Below are 23,233 nucleotides of genomic sequence, written 5' to 3'. Positions count from 1 at the left end.
GTGAATTTACCTTTTCTGTTTTAGTGTTTTAGGATGAGTGGTAAAGAGTCAGGGCTCTCACAGCTTGTCTTATTTCTATGTTAGTCCTACTACAAAAATGGTGCATTTAGCACCACCTGGTAAAAATTTAGAAATTCCTGAGTTATTAAATTAGCTAGAGACTTGAGTGATAACGTCCTATAAGACTTTTCAAAAAGTGAAACACACTGTTAACCCCCTTTTTAGATTTGACATTCCACACAGATGTTTTAAGACCTGCTTTATCTCAGGAATATCTTTTTACATATGAAAGGCAGGCCCACTCTTAAATGAGTACTTTTCTCAGTGGAATAATTTCTAATTTCAGGACTCAGAGAGCATTTGTGGTGAAGAAAACATTTTACTATTGCTCCTACTTTTAGAAAAACGATTCAATGATTTGCTAATCAAAAAATGCTAGTAGAGATGAATGACAAGTAAATAAGAATAAATAGACACTGAGAAATTGTTTATACAGAGAAAAGCAAGGGATCTTCAAAAAATCCCTAACAACAAACAAATGAGCAACAAAAAAGAAACCACACAAGAAACTATAGAAGATTCAATGTGATTGATCTTTATTGATGAATGATAAAATTTCACTGAAAACTTGATGAAAAGTATCTAAGCCTATTATAAGATCAATATGATTGTAGTCAGGAATCTTCTTATGGTAAACGAGCTTGGGGATATTAGGTTCTAAATTTGCAACATCTATTGGGTCTGCCAAAGTATCCCGTCCGCCACTCCACATGACAGTTGGGACCTTCATGTTCTCCACCTTGTAAAATGGAGGTGTGGTCTGAAGGAAAATGAGAAAAGATAACACGTGAAAATTCTATCCAATGAAATGATAATGGTGATACCTGATTAAACCATAAGCTTATTTATGAAAGCTTGGCTTTTATTTTCATTCAGGAATAGATTATTGATCATGCCTTAACTCAGATAAACTGAGTGATTTTTCAAATTTAAAGCTCTCCAGATCTTAGTTTCTTTATATATGAGATTGTGGGAGCAGTGAAGTCTGGCGGTTCGCAGAGCTGTGAGATTCAAATGACGTGGTTCACAGGGACGAGCCTTGCACAGTGCTGTACCAGAGAGCTCGTTACTGCGTCATTGTCAGCTCATCCCAGGTTCTCTCTCCCTCAAATCCTGGGAAATGTAAAGCAATTCCACCACCTTTTGAAACTGGGTATTTGGTTAGATCTGTTCTTTCCCACAGGGAAGAGTCAATGTATTAGAATAAAGGAAACTTACTTGATTGTAGTGTTGCATGTTTAGATGTGGACTTCCCCAGTCATAAGCTTGAAATGTACCTTTATTAATAAGCTTAAAAGGACAAAACATATTATTGTTTTTTAAATAGAATCAGAAATTACAATAGGCTTACTGTCTCTTGTGATAATATAACTGTTCTGTGAAATTTCAGTGTGGTCCATAATACTACTACTGTTGCCCCAATTCCAGGTGCCACCAACTAAGTATCTACAAAACGTTTTCCAACAGGTTCTGTTTATAACAATATAAAAAATATTGAAATGATGACATTGTGGAAAGTAAACTTTCCACATATTTTAATAATTTTGAACTGTTTAACTTGTTATGCTGTCTCATAAGAAAATATCTGAAAATGATGTAAAATCACTATTTTTATAATTTCCTGACAAATAATTGTTCTTATTTTAAAGGCAAGTCTTAATAAGATTATGTTTTTATATCATGGAAAATCAATTTCAACTTATAAATAATTTTAAAGAAAATGTTATGAAGTAGTAAATTCCAAGCAAATAAAACCTTACTTGAAAAATAATAAATATGTAATACCCATTTTCTAGCAGTATAAAGATTTCTTTGGTGATTTATAATTCAACTGGCATCAAACAATATTTGAAACTCATGAAATTAGCATTTCATTCAACACTGTGACGTGTGGCCAAAATTTTCATTCTGTAGACTTTCCTCTGCACAAAAACCTTTTCAATTTTATCTATGACAGAGGACGTAATAATAAGACAGATTTGTGTTGAAACAGTTGCTAATATAATTGTTAATTCTACTGAGTTAAGAAGAATAAAGAATGGGGCTACAGCAGCAGTCTAACCTTCAGACATATGTAATAAAAGACATTTGCTAAAGATTGAGGAACTCTCTGAATATTGTTTCTGAAATTAAAATAATGGATCTCTGTATTAAATCTAAGAGCTGCAGAATCAAGGATAAATATAATTTATATCTGAGGACTGGAAAATTTATTTGCTATAATTATTTCTGGTTAAAGATATTTTACTGAAAATGTACACAACTTAATTCTACCATCAGTGCAAATATTTTTTCGTTTGTTTGTTTTTGACTAAGCAAGGACAAAACATTTATTAATTAATAAAGTCACAAAATGGGCTCTGAAATACCTATCTTTCACCATTGCTGGAGCAGTCAGAATTGGTGCTAATTTAACATTATAAGTTGAAATGAGATTTCATTTTTGAAAAGAAATATAACTTCTGAGGACTTAAAGATGAAATAATTTTGCTCACACATACTTATGTCCCCTCAAATATCCATTGGCATTGGAGAATGTATTAGTTAATACTTTAAAAAGACGGAATGTGGGGGGCTGGAGAGATGGCTCAGAGTTTATAATTACTGGTTGCTCTTCCAGAAGTTCAATTCCCAGAAACCACAACTATCTATAGTGAGATCTGGTGTCCTCTTCTGTTATGCAGGTAGAACACTGTTTACTAAATAAATAAATAAATAAATAAATAAATAAATAAATCTTTTTTAAAAAAAAAAGATGGAATGCATTGGCCATCAAAGCACACAGATACCAGTAAAGAAGTCATGTTTCAAAGTGCAAAAGATCAAAGAAGGAAGCACAGGGAATTATACCTGGGAATAGTGCAGCACACTTTGAGCTGATGTTCCTGCTGGACACTGCCCCAAGTACACGTCCATCCGGCTCTAGAGGGAAGGAAGCATGATATGTATTAGTAAATAAGTAGAATTTTCAGGAACAGGAACTTTCAAGAAGTAGAACTTTTATTTCTTTTTAAATTTAATTTTATTTTTTAAAAAACTATCTTTTTCATTTTGCATACCAATCCCAGTACCCATTCCCTCCATCTCCCCACTAACTTTCCCCCCAATCCACTCCTCAGAGAGGGTTAGGCACATGGCTTTGAGAAAGGACCAAGGACCTCTATACTATACCTAAGCTTAGCAAGGTGTCCATCCAAAGGGAATGGGTTCCAAAAAGCCAGTAAAAGCAGTATTTTTATTTCTGTTATTTAACCCTTTGTTCAGTTTGCAAAGTGGGAAATTTCACTGCAGAATGTAATCTAAATTTTTTGTGTGCAAGAAAGTAGTAAGAGAACTACTACTTTTTTCCCACAGAACCTTTCAAATGAGTGGCCAGTGATAAGATTATTGACACCAAATCTATTAAAATGAAGGTGATAATATAACTTAGAAATCTTAAACCTGTTATATTCAGAGAAATTTATGAATTCTATGACTGTGTATTTTTACATTAGATTACATACATTGTATATTTGGTGAATGTTGACTTACATTAATTATATAAATTAATTTAAGATAATAATATGCTGGGTGGACAAACTGCCTAGATTTTATTATTTACCTTTGGAGATAATAATATGTCATCATTATTAAGCCATCAGCAAACAAAAAATAACCTAAAACCAAAATCATACCTCATTTAAATTTTTTGGATTGTATCCAAAAAATAATGTAAATATATTATTACAAATGGTTCCAATTGGTTTATTCTGGCAGATAAACTGACCAATATAGTCGGCTTGTGAGGGGGAAAAAAAGTCCTTTTCACCAAACAGTATCTGAAAACGACATAAATGAAAACCAGCTGTTAGAAGAAGAAGAACAAGGAAGAAAAGAAGGGATCAAAAAGTGATCTTGTAAAATATTGATGAAACATTTGGTGATTTAGTTTACTATGATACCTTTTTATACATGATTGAGAAAAGTTTTCCAATAAAATAGCATGCATTAAAAATACTTTACCAATTCAACCAGAAAATAATATTTTTGAGTGTAATTAATTTCCTAGATTGATGAATTAATTCTGTATATTTATGATGGTTACATGAGTTTACAAATTTGTCAACAAACATTGAAAACAATAATGGTAATGGATACATTAAGATATATATATGTGTGTGTGTATAAATTAATTGCATTAATAATAGAACAGCCTCTAAAATTAAATATTAAAAAATATTAAAGGATTAACGTGTAGATGTTAAGTGATTAGAATGAACACCCATAGTACCTGACATTTTCTTGTTGAGATGAGTGATTTGGTATGCAAGACTGAATTATTAAGGAAATGAGAAAATAATTTATCTTGAGTATGTATGGTTTGTTAATGAAGAAAATAGCATAAATATAGGAATTTGAAATAGAATATATTTGAATGACAAGAAACATCTGTACATGAATACAAATGGTAGAGAGACCAAATTCTTTCCAAAAATACAAAAGAAATATCCTAAATTTGTCAGGTATGTGACTTCTACCTCAAATCAATTCTTTGGGAATTTTGGTGAGAGTTCCTTAAAATTGTCTGAGTCAATTGATGATATCTTTGGGACTTTTCAAATGCAGGCAAGAAATCCTATTGTGTTTATGGAAATGCTGACTCTTACTGAGGGTGATGTATGGTGGGACCTGGTTAGATTATCATTTTCTTCTCTCCCCAGCTTCTTCATCAGTTTGAGAAACAAGACCTGACTATCAATCCTTCTTTGTATATAAGCAGCTACAGCACTAGGGTGGAATAAATTGGCTGAAGCCTCTTTAAAAACACCCAGTATTCAATGGCTTGCCAGGACAAAATCACCCAAGAAATAACATTAGAAGGAACATAACTCAGTATCTATCACAAACCACAGCAATGACTGTACTAAAAGGAAAGAACTCACATTGTCATAAAATCAGGAATGAATCAATGTTGCCTACTTTCTCCCTTTTAATTCATATAATTATTCAATTCTTAATAAATCAGTAAAGATAAAGGAAATAAATAAGACGGATATATAATATAAGCAAATATATTATATTCAAAGGAATATTAAGATTAAGTCAAATTATACATAATTGCAGATAATACAATTTTGTATATGAGAGACCCTAAAAATCAACCATAACACTCTCAGGACTAATAAACATTTGCAAAAAGTTAGCAAGAAAGAATATGAATAAACACAGTTATCAGTTTTTTTAGTTGCCAGTTACGAACACAGTGAAAAGAAAATTGGTTTGAAAGAAATCCCATTCATACTAGCTCCAAAATATTTAATTACTTAGGAATAAATCTAATCAATGAAGTAAAGAAAAACTTGTAGAAGAAAAGACCTTACAAAAACTTAATAAATGAAAAACCTACAAAGAACCTGATAAATAAATGAACAAACAAAAATAGATAATTTTCAAACTATGAAGACTAGATGATTGGTAGATAAAAAAAGCAAAATATCTAGACAGTTAATAAATGCAAATTAAAACTATTAAGATTACACCTTAATAAAGAAATTACACCCACAAATAGTTCCTTACTTTCTTAAATGGTCTGTGGTAAATGGATATTTGTGCATGAACACACACGCTAATAGACACACACACACACACACACACACACACAATCACTGTCTTAGTTTCTTTTCTATTGCTATGATAAAGACCATGACCAAAAGCATTTTGGTAGGAAAAAGGCCATTATTGCTGCTTTAGATGTATAATTTCCAAAGGCTTTACTCATCTTTTGTTATCACATCCCACTACTACAGATTATGGCATGAGCCATCTAATTAAAATAATAACTTCAAGAACAGAACACAGTTATTAGAGTAAGCAGTGGCAAGACCGTGGTGAAAGAAAAAGAAAAAAAAACATATCCGTTCTATTAAAAACAGAGTTAGAAGAATTAAAGGTGATGATGGTGAACTTGGTAAAATACAGGTACCACTTCATATGATAGGAAGCATTAATTATGATTTCAAAAGATAAGGAGGACAGATGGGTAAGAAGAAAAACCTGGTTGACAATTGAGCACCTTACAAGATGCATCCCCAGCTACAGAGCGGGCTGGGCTGTGGCCAGTTTCAAAAATCAGAGCAATCAGAACAAGCCTGCATCAGTGTCTCTGCTCTCCTGCTTAACTCTACTCTTCCTCATTCTGAAAACCATGTCAATTCTACTTCTTGAAATACAGTCAAGAGAATCAAACCTTGAACACTGTTGGTGGGATGTATGCAAACAGCCGGAGAGCACTTGTTGTGTATCTGACAGTACAAATTGGAGCCAATGCAAAGAAGATTTTGATTTTTTGGGCCAGTTGTGGATTGGATGAAAATGCTCCAAATGCTGAAAGAAAGTAAAGTAAGAGACTAGAGTTTTCTCCTACTTAAAATAAATTGTGTCATTTGACAAGTTTGTAATTGATATTTTTAACAATGAAATTTTATTTTAAAAAATTTCATTATTTCTCCAAAACATAATATGGTCAGATTTTACTCAACATACCAATAATAGTGCCCTGGGAGTGACCGACATAGTACAATTGCTTCTGTCCCGTTTTCTGAAGGATGAAATCAATGGTGGCTGGAAGATCATATTTTAATATTTGGTCAAAACTGCATTAAAAACATATAAAAACCCTTAATTAGTTATGAGTAATTAGAATTTACAGTGTGTTTTAATTATGATTTTAGGAGTCCCAGTGAGTGAGTTCTCGGTATAAGAGAACATTGATCAGATACTGTCTATGTCCCTGCTTGAGACTGCCAGTTCATTCGTGCCCTCAAAATACCTGTTACGTTCCTGTGATTCTGAAGACAGCATGGAGCTGAGAAAACTTGCTATGGCCCTAGCCAGATAAATATTCAGCTAAATTTCAGAGCATTTTTGTTCTACACTAAAAGTTCTATAATATTACAACATCCAATATTTCCATACTGTAAATAAGAAGCATAAACTATTTTAATTTTCACAGAATGCTGTAAATATGCTACAAAAGATCTGGATATTGAACGACTGATATATCAGGAATCAGTTCAACTACATTTTCTAATTAATGGAAGAATTTAACCATCTTCATTTTGCTTTGCCCCTCTTTCTCCTTAAAAATAATATGATTTTTCACTTGGGTAAAATTAAGTTTTGAATAATAAGATTGCACATATTGTTTGTATTCAGGAGTTTGTATGAAAAACTTTATAAGCAATATGTAGAAGGGCAAAGAAATAGATAAGTGAGTGGCAAAAGTCTAGTCATTAAATTGCATATTTTTCTTTTACTTTATCTTAATAGGCAAAATAAAAGTCATACATAAGCTGTTATAAATAAGTTAAAACACATATGTGACAATTAGACATGTTAAGGAAGTTTCCATTCTAGTTCAAGGAATTTATGTTAACATCAAAAATCTTCAACACATTTAGCTGGGGGAATTTTCCAGTTAGTACAATGTCTTCCATGCAAACAAAGGACCTTAATAACCAGAACCCAGGTAACAATAAAAGTTGATCCAGCAGTAGCAGTGGGAAATCCCTGCATTGGGGAGGTAGATAAAGGAGACTCCTTGGAGCTTGCTGGCCAGGCATCCCACTGAGTTGGGACACCGCAGGTTCAGTGAGAAACCCTGTCTCCAAAAATATGGTGGTGATCACTTAAGGGAGGTAGTTGATCAACCTGTGGCTTCCAAAGGCACTTCATATACATAAATCAAACAAAACTAATACATGAGCACAGCTGTTGGGAATAACACACTCCACCAAGTATCTCTTCCTACCTAAATGCCCAGAATTCCTTAGAATTAGGGTCCATGTACACATGTTTCCTGGCATAGATATTGCCTCTACTATTTCCCATCCACACATCATAACCAGCATCTGCCAGCAGGAAGCCCAGACTGTTGTTGGGAAGGTTGGCAACCCAGCTGCCAGACGTTAATATAAATCCATGTTGCAAGTAAACTACTGGCTTTGGTTCTGAAAGAAAAAAAAAAGGAAAGTATTGATGTTACTACTTGTAGTAGTAGTGATAGTAATATCATTACTATTATTATTGGTTGTAGTAGCTTTATTAAATTTATGTGTATTGGCGTTAAGGCTGTATATATGCCTATATACCACATTTTACCAGGTGCCCATGGAGGACAGAAGAGGGCATTGGATCCCCTACAGAGAGGGTTACAATTAGTTGTGATCTGCCGTGTAGGTACTCAGAATTGAATCTGGAAAAATGGTCAGTGCTCTTAACTAATGAGTGAGTCGTCTTCAAGTTTCTAATGATATTATTGTTACCACCACCATTATTTTAGTGTGTTAAACCATGGGTGAACTATGACATTTCCGCATGTAGATAATTTTAGTTTGCTCATATATATCTCATTACCTTCTGTTTGCCTACTCTCATGCCCAGAAGATACTTTTCAATGGAATTTTGAAATCATCATTGTACAGCTGAAGGCAATTGACTTGTAACCCAAAGGGGTGAGTTAAGACTTTATTACACTTCATGTCATGTTAGTAAACACCATTCCATATTCTTCATGACATAAGTGTTGTCAGTTGTAAGATCTTATGGCCTTCTTCTGCTCCATTTACTCTTACAGAAATACAATTACTGAATATATTTTATTTCTAGAATTTCACTGTTATGTTCTTTTCTGATAAGGAGTTTTTATCTAATGACACTCTAGCATCAATGACAAATATATGTAAGTGGGAATATTCTAGACCCAAAACATTACTAAGCAGATTACTAAGAGTAATACTCTGGACCCAAATTTTTCTAAAGAGATTAATAAGGGGATTATTCTAGACCCCAAACTTTCCAAACAGATTACTAAGGGGGTAGGGGAAACTTGAACTTGTCCACTATTTGTACAGTCAGTCTGAGACCCAAGATCTAGACCCAGAGTAGGACAGATTTCCTCTGTCCTCAGAAACAGTAATGATGATTTTAACCCAATGCCTAAAGCACCTGTATTCGTTATTTTTCTGTTGCTTTGATAAAATACCATGAGCAAGGTAACTTATAGAGGGAAGTGTTTATGTAGGGTTATGTTTCCAGAGAAACAAGTGTCCATCATGTGATGGAGGTAGTGCAGCAAGCAGCAGAAATAGCCATAGGAACAAGAAGCTAGAAGCTCACATCTTCCAACACAAGCATGAGCAGAGAGAGAACTTAGAGACTTGATACATTTCATCTCAAGCCTGCCTCATACTATGCACTTCCTCCAGCAAAGCTGCACTACCTAAAGTGCCCCAAACAATGTCAGTAACTGATGAACAAGGATTCAAATACATTAGTCTAGGGAGAACTTTCTCTTTCCAACCACATTAACCTACAGAATCAGGGTGCCTGAATGCACTGGCCCCTTCTTCATTACAGAAAGCTAAATTCTAGGCAGATTGTACTCACCTTTCCTACAATATTGGGGAACTGAAGCCAGGTGTCACACACGACCTCTTTGTATGAGACTTGGAGAGCTTTTGAGTCACTAAATTTACAAGCAGCATTAAGGAGCCCTGGATAGATTGTATTTAGCTCAGTATATGTTCCTCTCGCTCAAATCTTACCTGAATTACCGAAGTCATTTTTTCCATGAGGAATTCGGTTAATTGAGAGGATGTAACCGTCTTCTGTCACAACCTCATACTCTTCACTTGGATAACCCCAGTAGGAAATCACCTCGCTCTAGAAAAAAAAATATTTCAAAGTACTGAGTTTCATAAGTGACTTAGATGGCTATTGCTATGATTCTCCAAACAGAATTTCTTTTTGGTTTGGAGTCATATAATCTATATAAAGAAAACATTCAAAATATAATAAATGTAGCAGTTTGAAAAGAATGAGTGAAGCTAATAGTGGCCAAGTATTTTTCTCAGGGACAATAGGAACTTACAACATTCATATTGGCTTCGGGATTCGTGGTTTTCAGTTTAGGGGAGCAGAGTGTCTTCTCCAGTGTAAGGAGGATGCACATTGTTTGCAGTAACAACTGCATCTTAAATCTGCTGGGAAAGCATAGTTAGCTGTAATAAGTGTCCTAGTGTGAGCTCAGCTGACTGGATGCACATTAGTCCACCTGTAACCCTCCAAGTTGAAAGTTAGTCCCATCACCTCATAAGAGTCTGAGCAGTGCCTCTTTCCCTCTCAAAGAACAGCTTGGAAGAAATGAAAGATAATTGACTCATTTCTCATAAAAGCCATTTGTCTCTCTCTTTCTTTTCCAGCAAGGTTTTCATGAAATACCCCAGTCTTTCTGGAAAAGCTCACAGAAAACACTAAGGGAATGCCCTAAATGACATAGTTTCGTAAAGAATATTTCTCATCTTGATGAAAGTCTACTGGGTATGCAGATCCTCTTCCAGTGTGACAGGAGAGAGAGGCGAGGAGGAAAGATAGACGGTAGATAGGCTGGCATGGAGACACAGAACAGAGTGAGCAGTCATCTGAACTAGAACTTGTGAGCTCAGAAGTCCTGTGTCTAGTTCACAATGTACAATGTCAGCGTGACCTTCTCATTAGCTCCCACTGCCGCAAGGATTCCACTAGTATTCTGAAATCATCTTCACAAATGCACAAATGCCATTAATAAACATTGAATATAGGTTCAAATCCCCTTGCCTGCAGAGGTTCTGATCACAATGCTTGTCTCTTGGTACTATTCTATTAATCACCCACTTATCTAAGTTACTGTGGGAAAGATAGACTCCTGCATCATCACAAGCATACTGTGTGTTGGCTTCTGTTCCTTCTTAGTTTTCCTTAGTTTCCCAAATATCCAGACCCCAAACAAGTGGGAAAAGAGAGAAAATGTATTTTTAGTGAAAAAAGTTTAAGCAATGTAATCAAGGTTGTAAATTTCAAGTTAAGTCATGCTTTACCTAAGATAAATATAAACTCCACCTATTACCATCTAAATTACTAATTAAAATCAACGACATTTATAATTTCATGGTCACATACTCACTGTCAAATACAGCTTCTTTAGGCTTTCTGAACTCCAGATGAAATTTTATTCCATTCCTCCCTTCCCACTCATTATAAACAGTTGGGTGACTGTGTTCCTTAAATGCCCTTTTATATAATGTGCAGTGACTGCACCTGCAGTGAACTCTGCCATTTGCCTATGTCAAACCAGTACGTAAGCTCTCAAGCTGGACATTGTTCCAAAACCACTATTACAGGAGGGGACCAGAGGAAGAAGGGACAGGCAATTATGGAGGCAAACAGAAGACTGAATAAAGACTAGAGTGTACCTATGTTTACTCTGATTACAAATGAAATGTATTGGCTGCTTTAGTTATGCAATGCCCTTAGCTGAGTCATTGTGATGGAGGAGAAGGCTGCCAGTCATAGATCATTTTGTACACATTGTTACTTCAGCATAATATTGTTATGGTTTAAAGCCTCCATTGTAAACATGATTTCAAAGTGAATATTGGAATCAAATTTACTATATGCCACCTAATGTTTTTATATCATGGTCTGTAATGGCCATATCCAGTGTCTTTAAAGTGAGACATATGGTCTTGCTACAGAATACTTAAAAAAAAGTATAGGCATACAGCATCGTGTGGGGTCTAGCCAGCTTTAGAAATGCTTTTATCTGCTGAATCATCTTGCAATTCTTGCTTTCATTTTGAACATTATGATTCCCTTAACATTGAAATATGCTGCTGAATCAAGGAGGTCTAAGTTTGTACAGGGAATTAAACTGAGTTTCACAGGAACATAAAACAGTGAGTTCAGTGCTTCCCTCTTTATGTTGATTAGTCACTACTTCTTAGAAAACACAGGAGGTAATCACCCTATTAACTCACTGGCTTATATAGAAGTCCAGTCTAAGCCTGAGGAGAGTTCAGGGCATGTGGTGGCTTAAATGACAATGGCCTTCATAGACACATAGACTACAATGTTAGGTCACCAGTGAGTGGTAAAATTTGAAAGGATTAGGAGGTGTGGCCTTGTTGGAGGAAGTGGGGATGTCACTGGGGATAGGTTTTCAGGTTTCAAAAGCCCATACCAAACCCAGATTCTTTCTCTTCCTGCTGCCTACAGATCAGGATGTATAACTCTCAGCTACTTTTCCAGGACCATGACTGCCTGCATGCCATCATGCTCCCTGCCATGATGATAATGGAATAAATCTCTGAAACTGTAAGCAAGCCCCAACAGAAAGCTTTTACTTTTGAGATACTGTGGTCATGGTGCCTCTTCACAGCAATGGAACACCGATGAAGACTGGGGAAAGGAAGCAAAATTTTTCAATGACCAATGATGTATCAAAGAGAAACTGATTAGATGAACTATACATGTTCTAATGTGAAGGATGTTTATTTTATTTAAAAAAATAATATTTCAATGTTTTGTGGATTTATTTTCATGAACATTTTCCCTTTTATTTATCCACAACCATTTAGCTGAGAGACACAGAGTAGCCAGGAGGCTGTTCTTGTTTTATTAGAATATAGCTGAGAAAACTTGTTTCCTCAATGTTCTAACAAATGGAGGGTCTCATGGCTACTATGTTTTGATGAGTCAATATGTTTTTGATCTCTTTTAAGATGTTGTACCAATCTACAATTGTATTACTTCCTGATAACTCTTAAGAAGTAGTCCTAACAAAACCAGATGAATGGTCCTTTTCTTCCTTCCTATAGTAGAATCACTATTGCTTCCTTTTCTTTTAATTTATAAATATTACTCAAGAACTCAAAATTTTTATGATCAGCATCTACCTATATTTTCAGTTATATTGTACAACACCAGGATGAATTTCAAATAAGTGATCCCATGCAACCAACTAAGGTATTGATATTCCTACTAAGAGGTTGCTGTTAGGAGTTTTCCTAATGTGAGCTTTCTGCCAATGCAAAAATCCCAATCAAGCCAAATGACAACAAGCCGAATTAAAGAATATCCATTTTTAAAGGGATTTCTGTGCTCTCGGGTGGCCCTGAGGGAAACCAGGAAGCCACAAACACAACCACCAGGAGAAAGAGAAAAGGCCACAGGGGGACTTTCCTGGGAGCAGTTTAAAAAGACTGAGGGAGGGGTCAAGGTTTTGGAGAGCTATCTTGCCCCTCCTCCAGGAAGGGGTCAAGGTTTGCCTGGTTACTCCTGCTTCTCCTCAGGGGAGAGGACAAGGTTTTGGTGTGTTGCCTTGTGCATTCTCGGGGGGCGGTCAAGCTTTGGTGGGCACAGGGCCGGGGCCTCCAAAGATAAAGGCTTGAGACTGTGACTTACATTCCAGACTGTTTGTGTAAGGAGTAACAGGAAGCTGAGAAGGTACTTTGACTAACATTTAGGCTCTCTTAGGAAAAAGGGGCATTGACTCAAGTCTGTCAACTTCCTGCATGCATGGGGCATGTGGGGAAGGGGAGAGCTGGGTGTTGATGGGTCCACACTCGGCAAGAGGTGTGGCCTGAAAAGCATCCCCAGTACTGTCATCCCGGAGATGCCAGGCATCTGTTCCTTGGGACAGGTGAGAAGGCAGGTGTTTTCCAAGGTTTCTGTCCTGCCCAGTTCCCACAATCATTCACTCCCAAAGAAATCACACAGAGGTCTACATTATTTATAAACTGATTGGCCCATAATCTCTGGCTTCTTATTAACTCTTATAACTTATATTAGCCCATTATTCTTGTCTATGCTAGCCATGTGGCTCAGTACCTTATTCAGTGTGGCAGTCATATTTGTTTCTTCTGTGGCTGGGTCAGGACTGTGTCCTCTTCCCAGAATTCTCCCGTTTTTATTGACCCATTTCTACTTCCTGTCTGGTTGTTCCACCTATGCTTCCCTGCCTGGCTGCTGGCCAATCAGCATTTATTTGAAATATAATTGACAGAATACAGACCATTATCCCATACAGAAGTGTCTAGGAAAAAAATATTGTTATTACCCATCTTGTTTGTATCACCAAAGATGAGTGTGCCAGGATGAGGAGCAGGCAGGCCCTTCATTGTGGCATTCTGGAAAACTGGAGGGTGGAAGGCCCTGTCTGCTGGGAGCACCAGTGTCCTGAGTAGGTGCCTGTTTGAGTCTGGAGAGATGGTACCAACATGGGTGTCCCAGGAGCTTGGCAGATGATGGTGTGGTAAGGATTACCATGTGAGAGCCTGTCCATCAAGGTTCAAGAGACTTAGGAGTTAGCTTTTTGAGGAGTAATCTGTCCCCTGGGAGAGTGGGGTAGGTTTAGTGGCATTAGGGTTCACTGGTGTGGAGGCAGGTAGACAACTCTCAGCATGTGAACAGAGAAGGGACCTTAAAAGGGAGAGAGACAGGATAGGTAACGCATCAGAGGAGTAGTTTGGACTGGGAGGTGATGGTTAAGGAAAAAGGGCCTGCCATAAAGCAGCTCAAAAGAGCTCAGACCTGTAGGGGAATGTGAGGTGACCCTGAGGTGAGTACAGGCAATGGGGAGAAGAGAGGGCCAAGATAACCTGAGTTCAGTGAAGAGCTTGGTTAGCTGTTATTTGATGAGTCCATTGGCCCTCTCCACCTTTCCTGAGGATTGTGGATGGTAGGGGATGTGGAATTTCTGGGAGATGTTGAGAGCTTCTGACACAAGCTCCATGACTCTTGAAGTGAAGGCTGGCTCATTGTTCATCTGGATGGTTTGTGGGATGCCAAACCGAGTAATGATGTGGTCCAGGAGTACCTGAGCCACCACATCTCCTGTTTCCCTGGAGGCCGGAAACACTTCTATCCATTCTGTCAATGTGTCCACAAGTGCTAAAAAATAACAGAGTTTTTCATGAGTGGGCATATGAGTGAAATCAATCTGCCAATCTTCACTTGGTTGGTGTCCACAAAGCTGGTGTAGAGACTGTCCTATGTAGAGAGCCCCTTGTGGATTGGCCTGGACACACGTCTGGCAGGAGGAGTGAACCTGTAAAATAGAATCTTGGAGATTCGTGGGGTCAAAAAAGGGGCTCCAAGAAGCAGAACAAAGCTATGGGGCCTGTGTGTAAGGTCTGGCTGATGTCTGAAATGATTGACAATGCCTGGTCTTGAGGGAGGATGAGGTGGTTATTTAAATAGAAACATCCGTCCTCTGTTTTTGTGCCCCCTGCCTTTTAGAAGCTTATCCCTTTCTTTAGGTTGGTAACAGGGCTGATAGGAGGGAGTTAAGAACAAAATATGTTCTGTGGAGTCTGAGGAGCTGAAGGCCAGCCCCTAGCCCAGAGTCAGCCTTGGCATTACCTAAGGCTACTGGGTCCTTAGAGGATTCATGTCTCCAACAGTGAATCATGGCTACCTCTTCAGGGAGCTGGAGGGTCTCCAAAAGATTGGCTATAAGGGGTCCATTAACTATGGGAGTACTGTTGGTAGTAAGGAAGCACCTTTCCTTCCAGAGTGCAGAATCAGTATGGGCTCTTAAAACGGCATATTTAGAGTCAGTGTAGAAATTAGCCCATTGGCCCTTAGCTATTTGAAGTGCCCTAGTCAAGGCAACTAATTCAGCCTTTTGTGAGGAGGTTCCCATTGGCAGGCGGGTCGCTTCGACTTTGTCATAGAAGTGACCACTGCATATGCTGCCTGACAGTTTCCTCATTTATCTATAAGGGAACTTCCATCAACAAACAGGGTGAGTTGGGGATCTGTAAGTGGCTGGCCCAGAAGACCCAGTCAAGGTGAAGTTAAAGCCTCTACAGCCTCTGAGCAAGAGTGAGAGAAGGTACCAGAGGGGAGGGAACAAGGAGAGTTGTGGGGTTTGGGCAGGACTGGAAGCCATTGTAATTTGGGGTTTTGCTAGAAACTGTAAGTGAAAAGCCTGGACTCATGAAGGCCCAAGGAGGGAGAGAGAGGAGTGTCTCAGAAGGTCTGAGAGGTGGTGGGTGGAATATACCATGATTGGCCTAGACAAGGCGATCTTGAGAGCCTCCAGAATGAGTTCAGCTGCTGCTGCCAGGGCTCTTAGGCTTGGTTGTCATCCACAGATGTTGACATTCAGCTGTTTGGATAAAAAGGTGACAGTTCGATTCGAAGGCCCAGCCTGTTGGGTTAAAAACTCCTTTGGCCACTCCTAATCTCTTATCTGTATAGAGATGGTAAGGTTTTGTGGGGCCTGGAAGAGCAAGAACAGGGCCTGTTAGAAGGGCATCTCCCAGTAGAGAGTAGTAGCAATGGATAATGGCTGGGTGGGTGAAAGATCCCGTGGGCGTCTCTTTGGCTGCCTGGTACAGAGGCTTGGCTATAATGGAAAAGTTAGGATTCCAATGGCAATAGAACCCTAACAGACCCAAAAAATGAGAGGATCTGATCCCTTGTGGTTGAAGGCTGTAAATCCTGTGGTGCCTGTCAGAAGTGAGGGTCTTAGATCCTGGACTAAGTTGAGCACCCAAATATACCACTGTAGGAGAGATAGGTGAAGCTTATTTGGTGAAACTCGATATCTCAGGGATCCAAGGAAGTTCAGGAGTACAGACGTGGCCTCTTGGGATAGAGAAAAAGTAGGACTTCAGAGAAGTAGGTCGTCTACATACTGGAGGAATGTGCTAGAACCTGCATCAAAGTTTGAGAGATCTGAGCCAGAGCTTGGCTAAAGGAATGGGAGCTGTCTCAAAAACCTTGAGGGAGAACAGTCCACATAAGCATTTGGAGGACTGGGAGTCAGGGTCCTCCCAGGTGAAGGCAAAGAGGAAGTATGAGTCTGGGTGTAAAGAGACAGTAAAGAAGGCATCTGTTAGGTCTAGAACTGTAAAGTAGAAGGTGGTAAGAGGGAGATTGTAAGGGTTGTTAACCACTGAATGAACTGGAATAACTGCCTCATTTATGAGGCAGAGGTCTTGAACTAGGCAGTAAGCGCCAGAGGCCTTACACACAGGAAGAACTGGGGTGTTGCAAGGGGAGTAAATAGGAATCAGAAGTCCTTGAGGTAGGAGATCGGTGATAATAGGCTTAAGGCCGCAGAAGTAGGTTTCAGAAATAGGAAACTGGGGTCGGAAAGGGAAGGATGAAGGGTCTTTAAGGTGAACTAGCACTATCGGTGAGTAGCAATCACAGAAGAAGAAATGTCCCATACTTGAGGATCTACTGGATAAGGGAGTGTAGGGACAGAACAGTCTGGGGTAGGAATCTGAGAGGCTGTTAGAGTGAGAAGAAAGTGTGACTCAGGAGAGTGTGTGGGGGGTAAACTGAGTGTGTCCCTGAAGCAGCTGAGACTATCCCCACCCAGAAGAGGTGCAGGGCAAGCAGGTATCACTAAGAAAGAATGAGAGAAAAATTGTCCTGCAAGAATGCAGGCCAGTGACAAAGTCTTAAGTAGGAGAACGGGTCCCTTTTATCACCATAACTGAAATTGGTGATGGGAGCATAAAGCCCGAGTGAGATGTTAGGAAAGAATACATAGCTCCCGCTCCAAAATAACAGCAATGGACTTACCCGCTACCTGCAGCTTTTCCCTAGGCTCGGATAGGGTTATGGGATATACCAAGTCTCAGCAGCATCAATCTTCTGCAAGGCTGAGAAGTTCGAGGGTTCACTTGCTGGTGTTGCTGAGGCTGGACCTCTGTGGCGTGACAGTGGACGAGCCCACATGGAAGCATTGTGATTTCCAGTGTCCAGGTTGCTGGCAGATAGAACATAGCCTCATAGGGGCTTAGTGAAATATCGTACCACATTGCTATTTAGGCCACAATTGAAATAGCCTGCGTGTGAGGTTGACATGGGCTGGGCTCTATCAGGGTAGAGCCTTGTGGTTGGCTTCCCTTGTCCCCCTTATTGTGACCTTAGGGCAGCTGCTATGACCTGAGCATGCAGATTAACGGCTTGTTGTAGCCTTGTCTGTCAGGAAGACTCAGCTGTTTCTTCTCAGGCATTCAAAACTTTAAAGGAGATTTTTACCAATTCCTGTATAGGGGTTTAGGGACTCTCCTCAGCCTTTTGAAACTTTTTTCTAAAATCTGGTGCTGACTGAGAAATAAAATGGGTAGCCAAGAATGTGGCTCCTGCTGGGGAGGCTGGATCTAGCCTGGTATATTGGACCATGGTCTTTTGTAACTGATTTAAAAAACTGGCTGGATTTTCATCTGCTAGCTGTGTAATCTCTCGAAATTTGTCAAAATTTACTACTTTTTCTGAGACTATTTCCATACCCTGAAGGAGACAACAAACTATGATATCCTGCCTCTCTTGGCTGCTTTGGCCAGGCTGATAGTCCCAGTGTGGTTCTGTGGCCAGCACAGCCACTTCTCCCACAGGGACCATACTGTCTATCAAATGAGTCTGGTTTGAATATTGCCTAGCTGCTTCTTGAATTCTATTTTGTTTCTCAGGAGTGAGAGTAGAAGCTTGGATGACATAATAGTCATGCCAGGTTAGATCGTTGGCCTGGGACAAATAATGAAACTCTTTAATATAAGCAGAAGGATTAGTAGGAAAGGAACATAGCCACTTTTCTATCTGAGAGAGATCTGGATGAGAAAAGAAAATATGAACTTGGAGACAGAGAAGAGTGGAGCTATGGTGGGATCTGATATGTGAGGAGATTGGGGAGAATTGGTTGGGCTAGCAGAAGGGTCCAAGGGTGGGGGGATGAGGTAGGAGTGGGAGGGGTGAAGAAGGTGGGTAAGGTGGAAGTTGACCTCGAATTTCTGGATTGGCAAGGGAGGGGGTAGACAGGGAAGGAGAGAAATGTGGAGAATGTTGCTCCACAGAAGCGTCTTGGGTAGTGTGGGTTTGAGGGAATGGGGGAGAAGCCAGTGCTTCTGGTTGCATGGTTCAGCTAGAATTGTCAGGGTTCCAATTTCCAGATGACTGGGAATTTGGAGATGTTTTGGCCCTAGCGACCAAGACTGGTGCTGTGAGACACTAACTACTGAAGGAATGGCTAGAGTGCAGAACCCCCAAAACATGAACATATGTAAGCTCTGCCCTTTTGTTTCTATGGTGACTAATATTTTGTAGGGCCCAAAGGATGATAAGCTCAAGGCTTCCTTCTGGTAGCCAACATGTTCTATTGTCAAGATAGTATGGAGGCCAAATCTTAGAATATAAGGAAATGAGCTGTTTGGGACAGGTTGTATTGGGCAGCCCCAATTTATAAAGATTTTGTAAGAGGCATCCCAGGGACGACAGTGCATCTGGCTTTGAACTGCAAATACCCATTTTAAAGTCTATGTCTGACTGCATGACCTAAGTCTATTACAGTGCATCTGCCAAAATAGCTATTAGGCTTAACAGAGTCGTGAAAATTGAATGCTAGGCATCCCTAAAGCAAACAAAATTGACCTCAGCTAGGCCCAGCCTAGCCACTGAGATCGAACTCCTGACGCAGGCCTGCGACTTCCACAGGAGTCCAATAACTGACAAAAGTAAATACGAATGGGTTCCCCAAAACCCTATAGCATAGACAAGAAAAAAGGAACTCAACAAGATGCAGCCGCTGTAGCCAGGGAGCCGTTTCTTAGCATGGCGTGGAGAACTCGGATTGTGGACTAGGGTGCTTTTGACATGTGGCCATAGGCCACACAGAAAAGCCATCCAATCTTGGTGGGACCTCCAGATGTTAGGAATTTTCGTCATGCGAGCTCTCTGCCAAAGCAAAAATCCAAATCAAGCCAAATGACAACCAGCCAAATTAAAGAACATCCAGGTTTAATGGGATTTCTGTGTCCTCGGAGGGAAACCAGAAAGCTGAAAATATGATCACTTTAGAGGGGTGTGGGAAGAAATGGCCACATGGGTACTTTCCTGTCTTAGGTTTCCTGGGAGCAGTTTAAATATAATTAAAAATAATATAAATATAATTCTTAATAACCTATATAGCTTAAAAACTAAAGTTTCACATTATAAAAATAGACAGTCTATAACAGATGTATGGTATAAGGACAATGACTTCTAAACTTTGACAATATACAAAAATCTCCTAATCAGAGTTAAAAATGTATCGTGCAATATGACAAAATAATCCTTAATTTGCACCCATATATAAAATATCCTAAATAGAAGTAGAAACATATATACAATATGCTAAATATAATATTAAATTTGTAAAAATATATAAATATAATTTTAAGTTTGTAAAAATATATAAGAATCCATACCACTGCAAATTATATAAAATGGATTGTTATTTTAATTTACAAATAGATATAATAATTTACTTTGCTGTCTTATCCTATCATTCCTCCCTTTTTCTATTCCAAATGAGATTCTTGAGTCTAATCTTTATTGCTCCTTCCCCAACCCTTTAACAACTTATACCCAACTCCTACAGATAACAGTTATCCATAATCCTGAGGAAAAATGAAGAACAATCTATCTGTTGGGAAAGGGGTCATCATATTCTTAGAATTACTTCCAGTTGTCTGAGATGCAATGGTATTTCTTTGGGATCCTTTAAATAATTAAAGCAATGGTTAAGTTTCATGAGGATTAGCTGTAATATTTATAGCCAGTGTCTGAGTAATGGGTAAGGCTCATATGAAGTTCTGGCTAGTTTAGCATAAAAAGATGGACTATATCATCAAGCCAACTTGGAATTGTTTTGAGCAGTTTGTAGTTCAAACCTGATCTTTATGTGGGGTTTATTGGCTCAATAGTATTATAATAGACTTGATAGAGACAGTTGAGGGGCCCCAACATCATTTTGGAGACTTAAGAGATCACTGTTAGGAAAAATTATCGTTCACTGTGGTAAACTTAACATTAATAATAACAAACAAAGTTTAAATTTTAATATAGGTATATATCCAAAGAAAGATATATACCTATATTAAATGTGAAGAGAAAGAGTTTAGGGACAATAGTTCCTAGATTTTGCTTTTCTCCTCTCCCACTCCAGGTGGCTTCTGCTATGAGAGAGAGACTCTGAATTATTCTTTAACAACATGATTGGATTTAGAGAAGGAGAGAGCCACACTCCAACTCCAAAGCCAGCTTTGTAACTGAGTCGAGAATTCATTCTTTTTTAAAAATGAGGAGACATTTATTTTTAGGTAGTAAGATTTTATCCTGTAGAGAATATTGGTACCACCATGTCAAATGGGTTTGCTGACACCCCAGGGTTTCCTGTTGCACAGAATATAGAAGTCCTTGTGTTTGTAGCATTTTGTTTTACCAATTGAATTGTAGAATTTCTAAGATGGAGTTTACTGTAGTTTTAAAAATAATTTAAGGCAATCAAACAACTTGTGTTTTGGTTTTTCTAACCTCAAAGAAATGTTCCCATCTATCAAGACAAGGAACACACTGTGAGGCACCTGTGCTTTCAGTCACAAGCACGTTTCGCGGAAATATTGCTGAATAGTATTAATTCAAGGCCATTTCCTAGCGCTTGAGTAAATATTAGTTCTGAGAGATCATATCACTGTTATGTGACTATGGGGTCACAGCCTGTGCTCCAACAAGCAAGGTTTGACCATGCATGCTTGATTTACCAATGAACCTACTACATCCAACTAAGAAGGAAAGGCATAGAAGGATTGTCTCTCGTCTCACAGACACCTGGACTGTGTTCTGTCTGTCCTGAGGATAATGTTCTAGCACCTTAAAATATTGTCCAGGTTTCTTTGTCAGAGTTAACCTTGTGTGGAATATTAGCAGTTATTCAAGAGGTTTTAGAAAATAATAACTATGAAGAATGGTCATTTTTGCACAATGCAAACAGAAAATAGTTGCAAAGTTTAACAAAAAAACGTACATTTAATAATTATGAATAGGTTCTGCTTGGGCTTCCCAGTGTTTGGCCTGCACAATTTTCTTTTCTGAGGACTACACAAATAACACCAACAGCCATATTTAAACATATAACCTGGAGAAGATTGGCAATTGTAATTATATTATAATTAACCACATCACATAAAGAACCCTACTTTTCTTTAAAAGTAAAAATATTATATTTGTTTCTGAGTATTAATAATAATATACACAGTCTTGAAACACCTAGAATAGAATAATCCTGAGATTATTCTCAGTGGAATTGTATAGAATTATTTCTTTTTTATTTAAAATTTTTAAATTCATTTACATTAACAACCACAGTTTCCCCTCCCTACCCTCCACATACTCACCCCCACTCCATCCACTCCCCAGAGAGGATAAGGCCTCCCATGGAAAATCAACCAAGCCTGGCATATCAAGTTGAGGCAGGACCAAGTCATCCAGGCTGAACAAAATTTCCCAACCTGAGGACTGAGGGATGAGAACATGATAGAACAGGATGGTGAGTTGGGGGATGGTTGGAGAGGGAGGGCAATGAAAGAGCTGTCTTGTTAGAGGAAGCCATTACAGGGTTAGGGAGAAATTTGATGCTAGGGAAATTCCCAAAAATCTACAAAGATGACCCCAGCTAAGAGACCTAGCAATAGTAGCGAGAGTGCCTGAGCAGCCTTTCCCTATAATCAGATTGGTGACCACCCTAATTGTCATCATAGAACCTTCATCCAGTCACCGATAGAAGCAGGTACAGAGATCCAAAGCCAAGCCCTGGGCTAAGCTCTGGAGTTCAGTCAAGGAGAGGGAGGAGGAATTATATGAGCAAGTGGTGGTGGGGATCAAGATCATGATTGGTAAACCTACAGAGATACTTGACCTAAGCTTGTGGGAGCCCATGGACTCCTGGTTGACAGCTGGAGAGCCTCCATGGGACTGAATGTGGCCCTCTGAATGTAGGTTACAGTTGCGTTGCATGGTCTGTTGGTGGGAACCCTGGCAGTGGGACCAGGATTTATCCCTGGCACATGAACTGTCTTTTTGAAGCCTATTCCCTGTGGTGGAAATCATTAAGAACCCCACCTTTGAAATCTGTCATTTAATGCCACAATTGAAGATAATAAAATTCAACCATAATTATGTGAATATCAAATATATATTTATTTTTTATGTGGTTAACAAAAGTTTGGAGCAGACCTGTGAAGACAGAATGGAAGATATTGTGAGTTCTGTCTCTAAGAACAAAACCTACCAATATCTAGGCTTGAGTTTGAATCCCATTGATGGTGACTGGTCATTCCAAATGCTTATATTTATAGAAGGAGGTTTCTGCTTCCTGTCTGTGATTTCAACACAACGAGGGCAAACCTATCATTCCCTCAAAATGTATTTCTTTTTCTTTCCATTATAATATATTGGAGAAGGAGAGCATGGCTTTCAGGATGCTCTCCCAGAGAGTCCTTGCTTTCTACAGTCATGTACCACCTTTTTAAATTGTGTC

At 38.6% G+C, this 23,233-nt stretch overlaps 1 protein-coding gene across 1 annotated transcript; it reads right to left on the bottom strand.

The window, feature by feature from the left end:
- Positions 1-580: 580 nt before the first annotated feature.
- Positions 581-10,072, bottom strand: LOC142851409 (tear acid lipase-like protein). The gene is made up of 9 exons (XM_075975256.1): positions 9,971-10,072; positions 9,645-9,762; positions 7,850-8,048; positions 6,583-6,692; positions 6,287-6,423; positions 3,735-3,878; positions 2,911-2,982; positions 1,279-1,350; positions 581-820 (listed from the first exon to the last, which is right to left on the bottom strand). The coding sequence occupies exons 1-9, from the start codon at positions 10,070-10,072 to the stop codon at positions 581-583; spliced, it is 1,194 nt and encodes a 397-aa protein (XP_075831371.1).
- Between the last annotated feature and the right edge of the window lie 13,161 nt (positions 10,073-23,233).

Source organism: Microtus pennsylvanicus, chromosome 5, assembly GCF_037038515.1.
Source record: "Microtus pennsylvanicus isolate mMicPen1 chromosome 5, mMicPen1.hap1, whole genome shotgun sequence".
In the NCBI taxonomy this organism is placed as follows: Eukaryota; Metazoa; Chordata; class Mammalia; order Rodentia; family Cricetidae; genus Microtus; species Microtus pennsylvanicus.
This window is presented reverse-complemented; position numbering and strand designations above follow the sequence as displayed.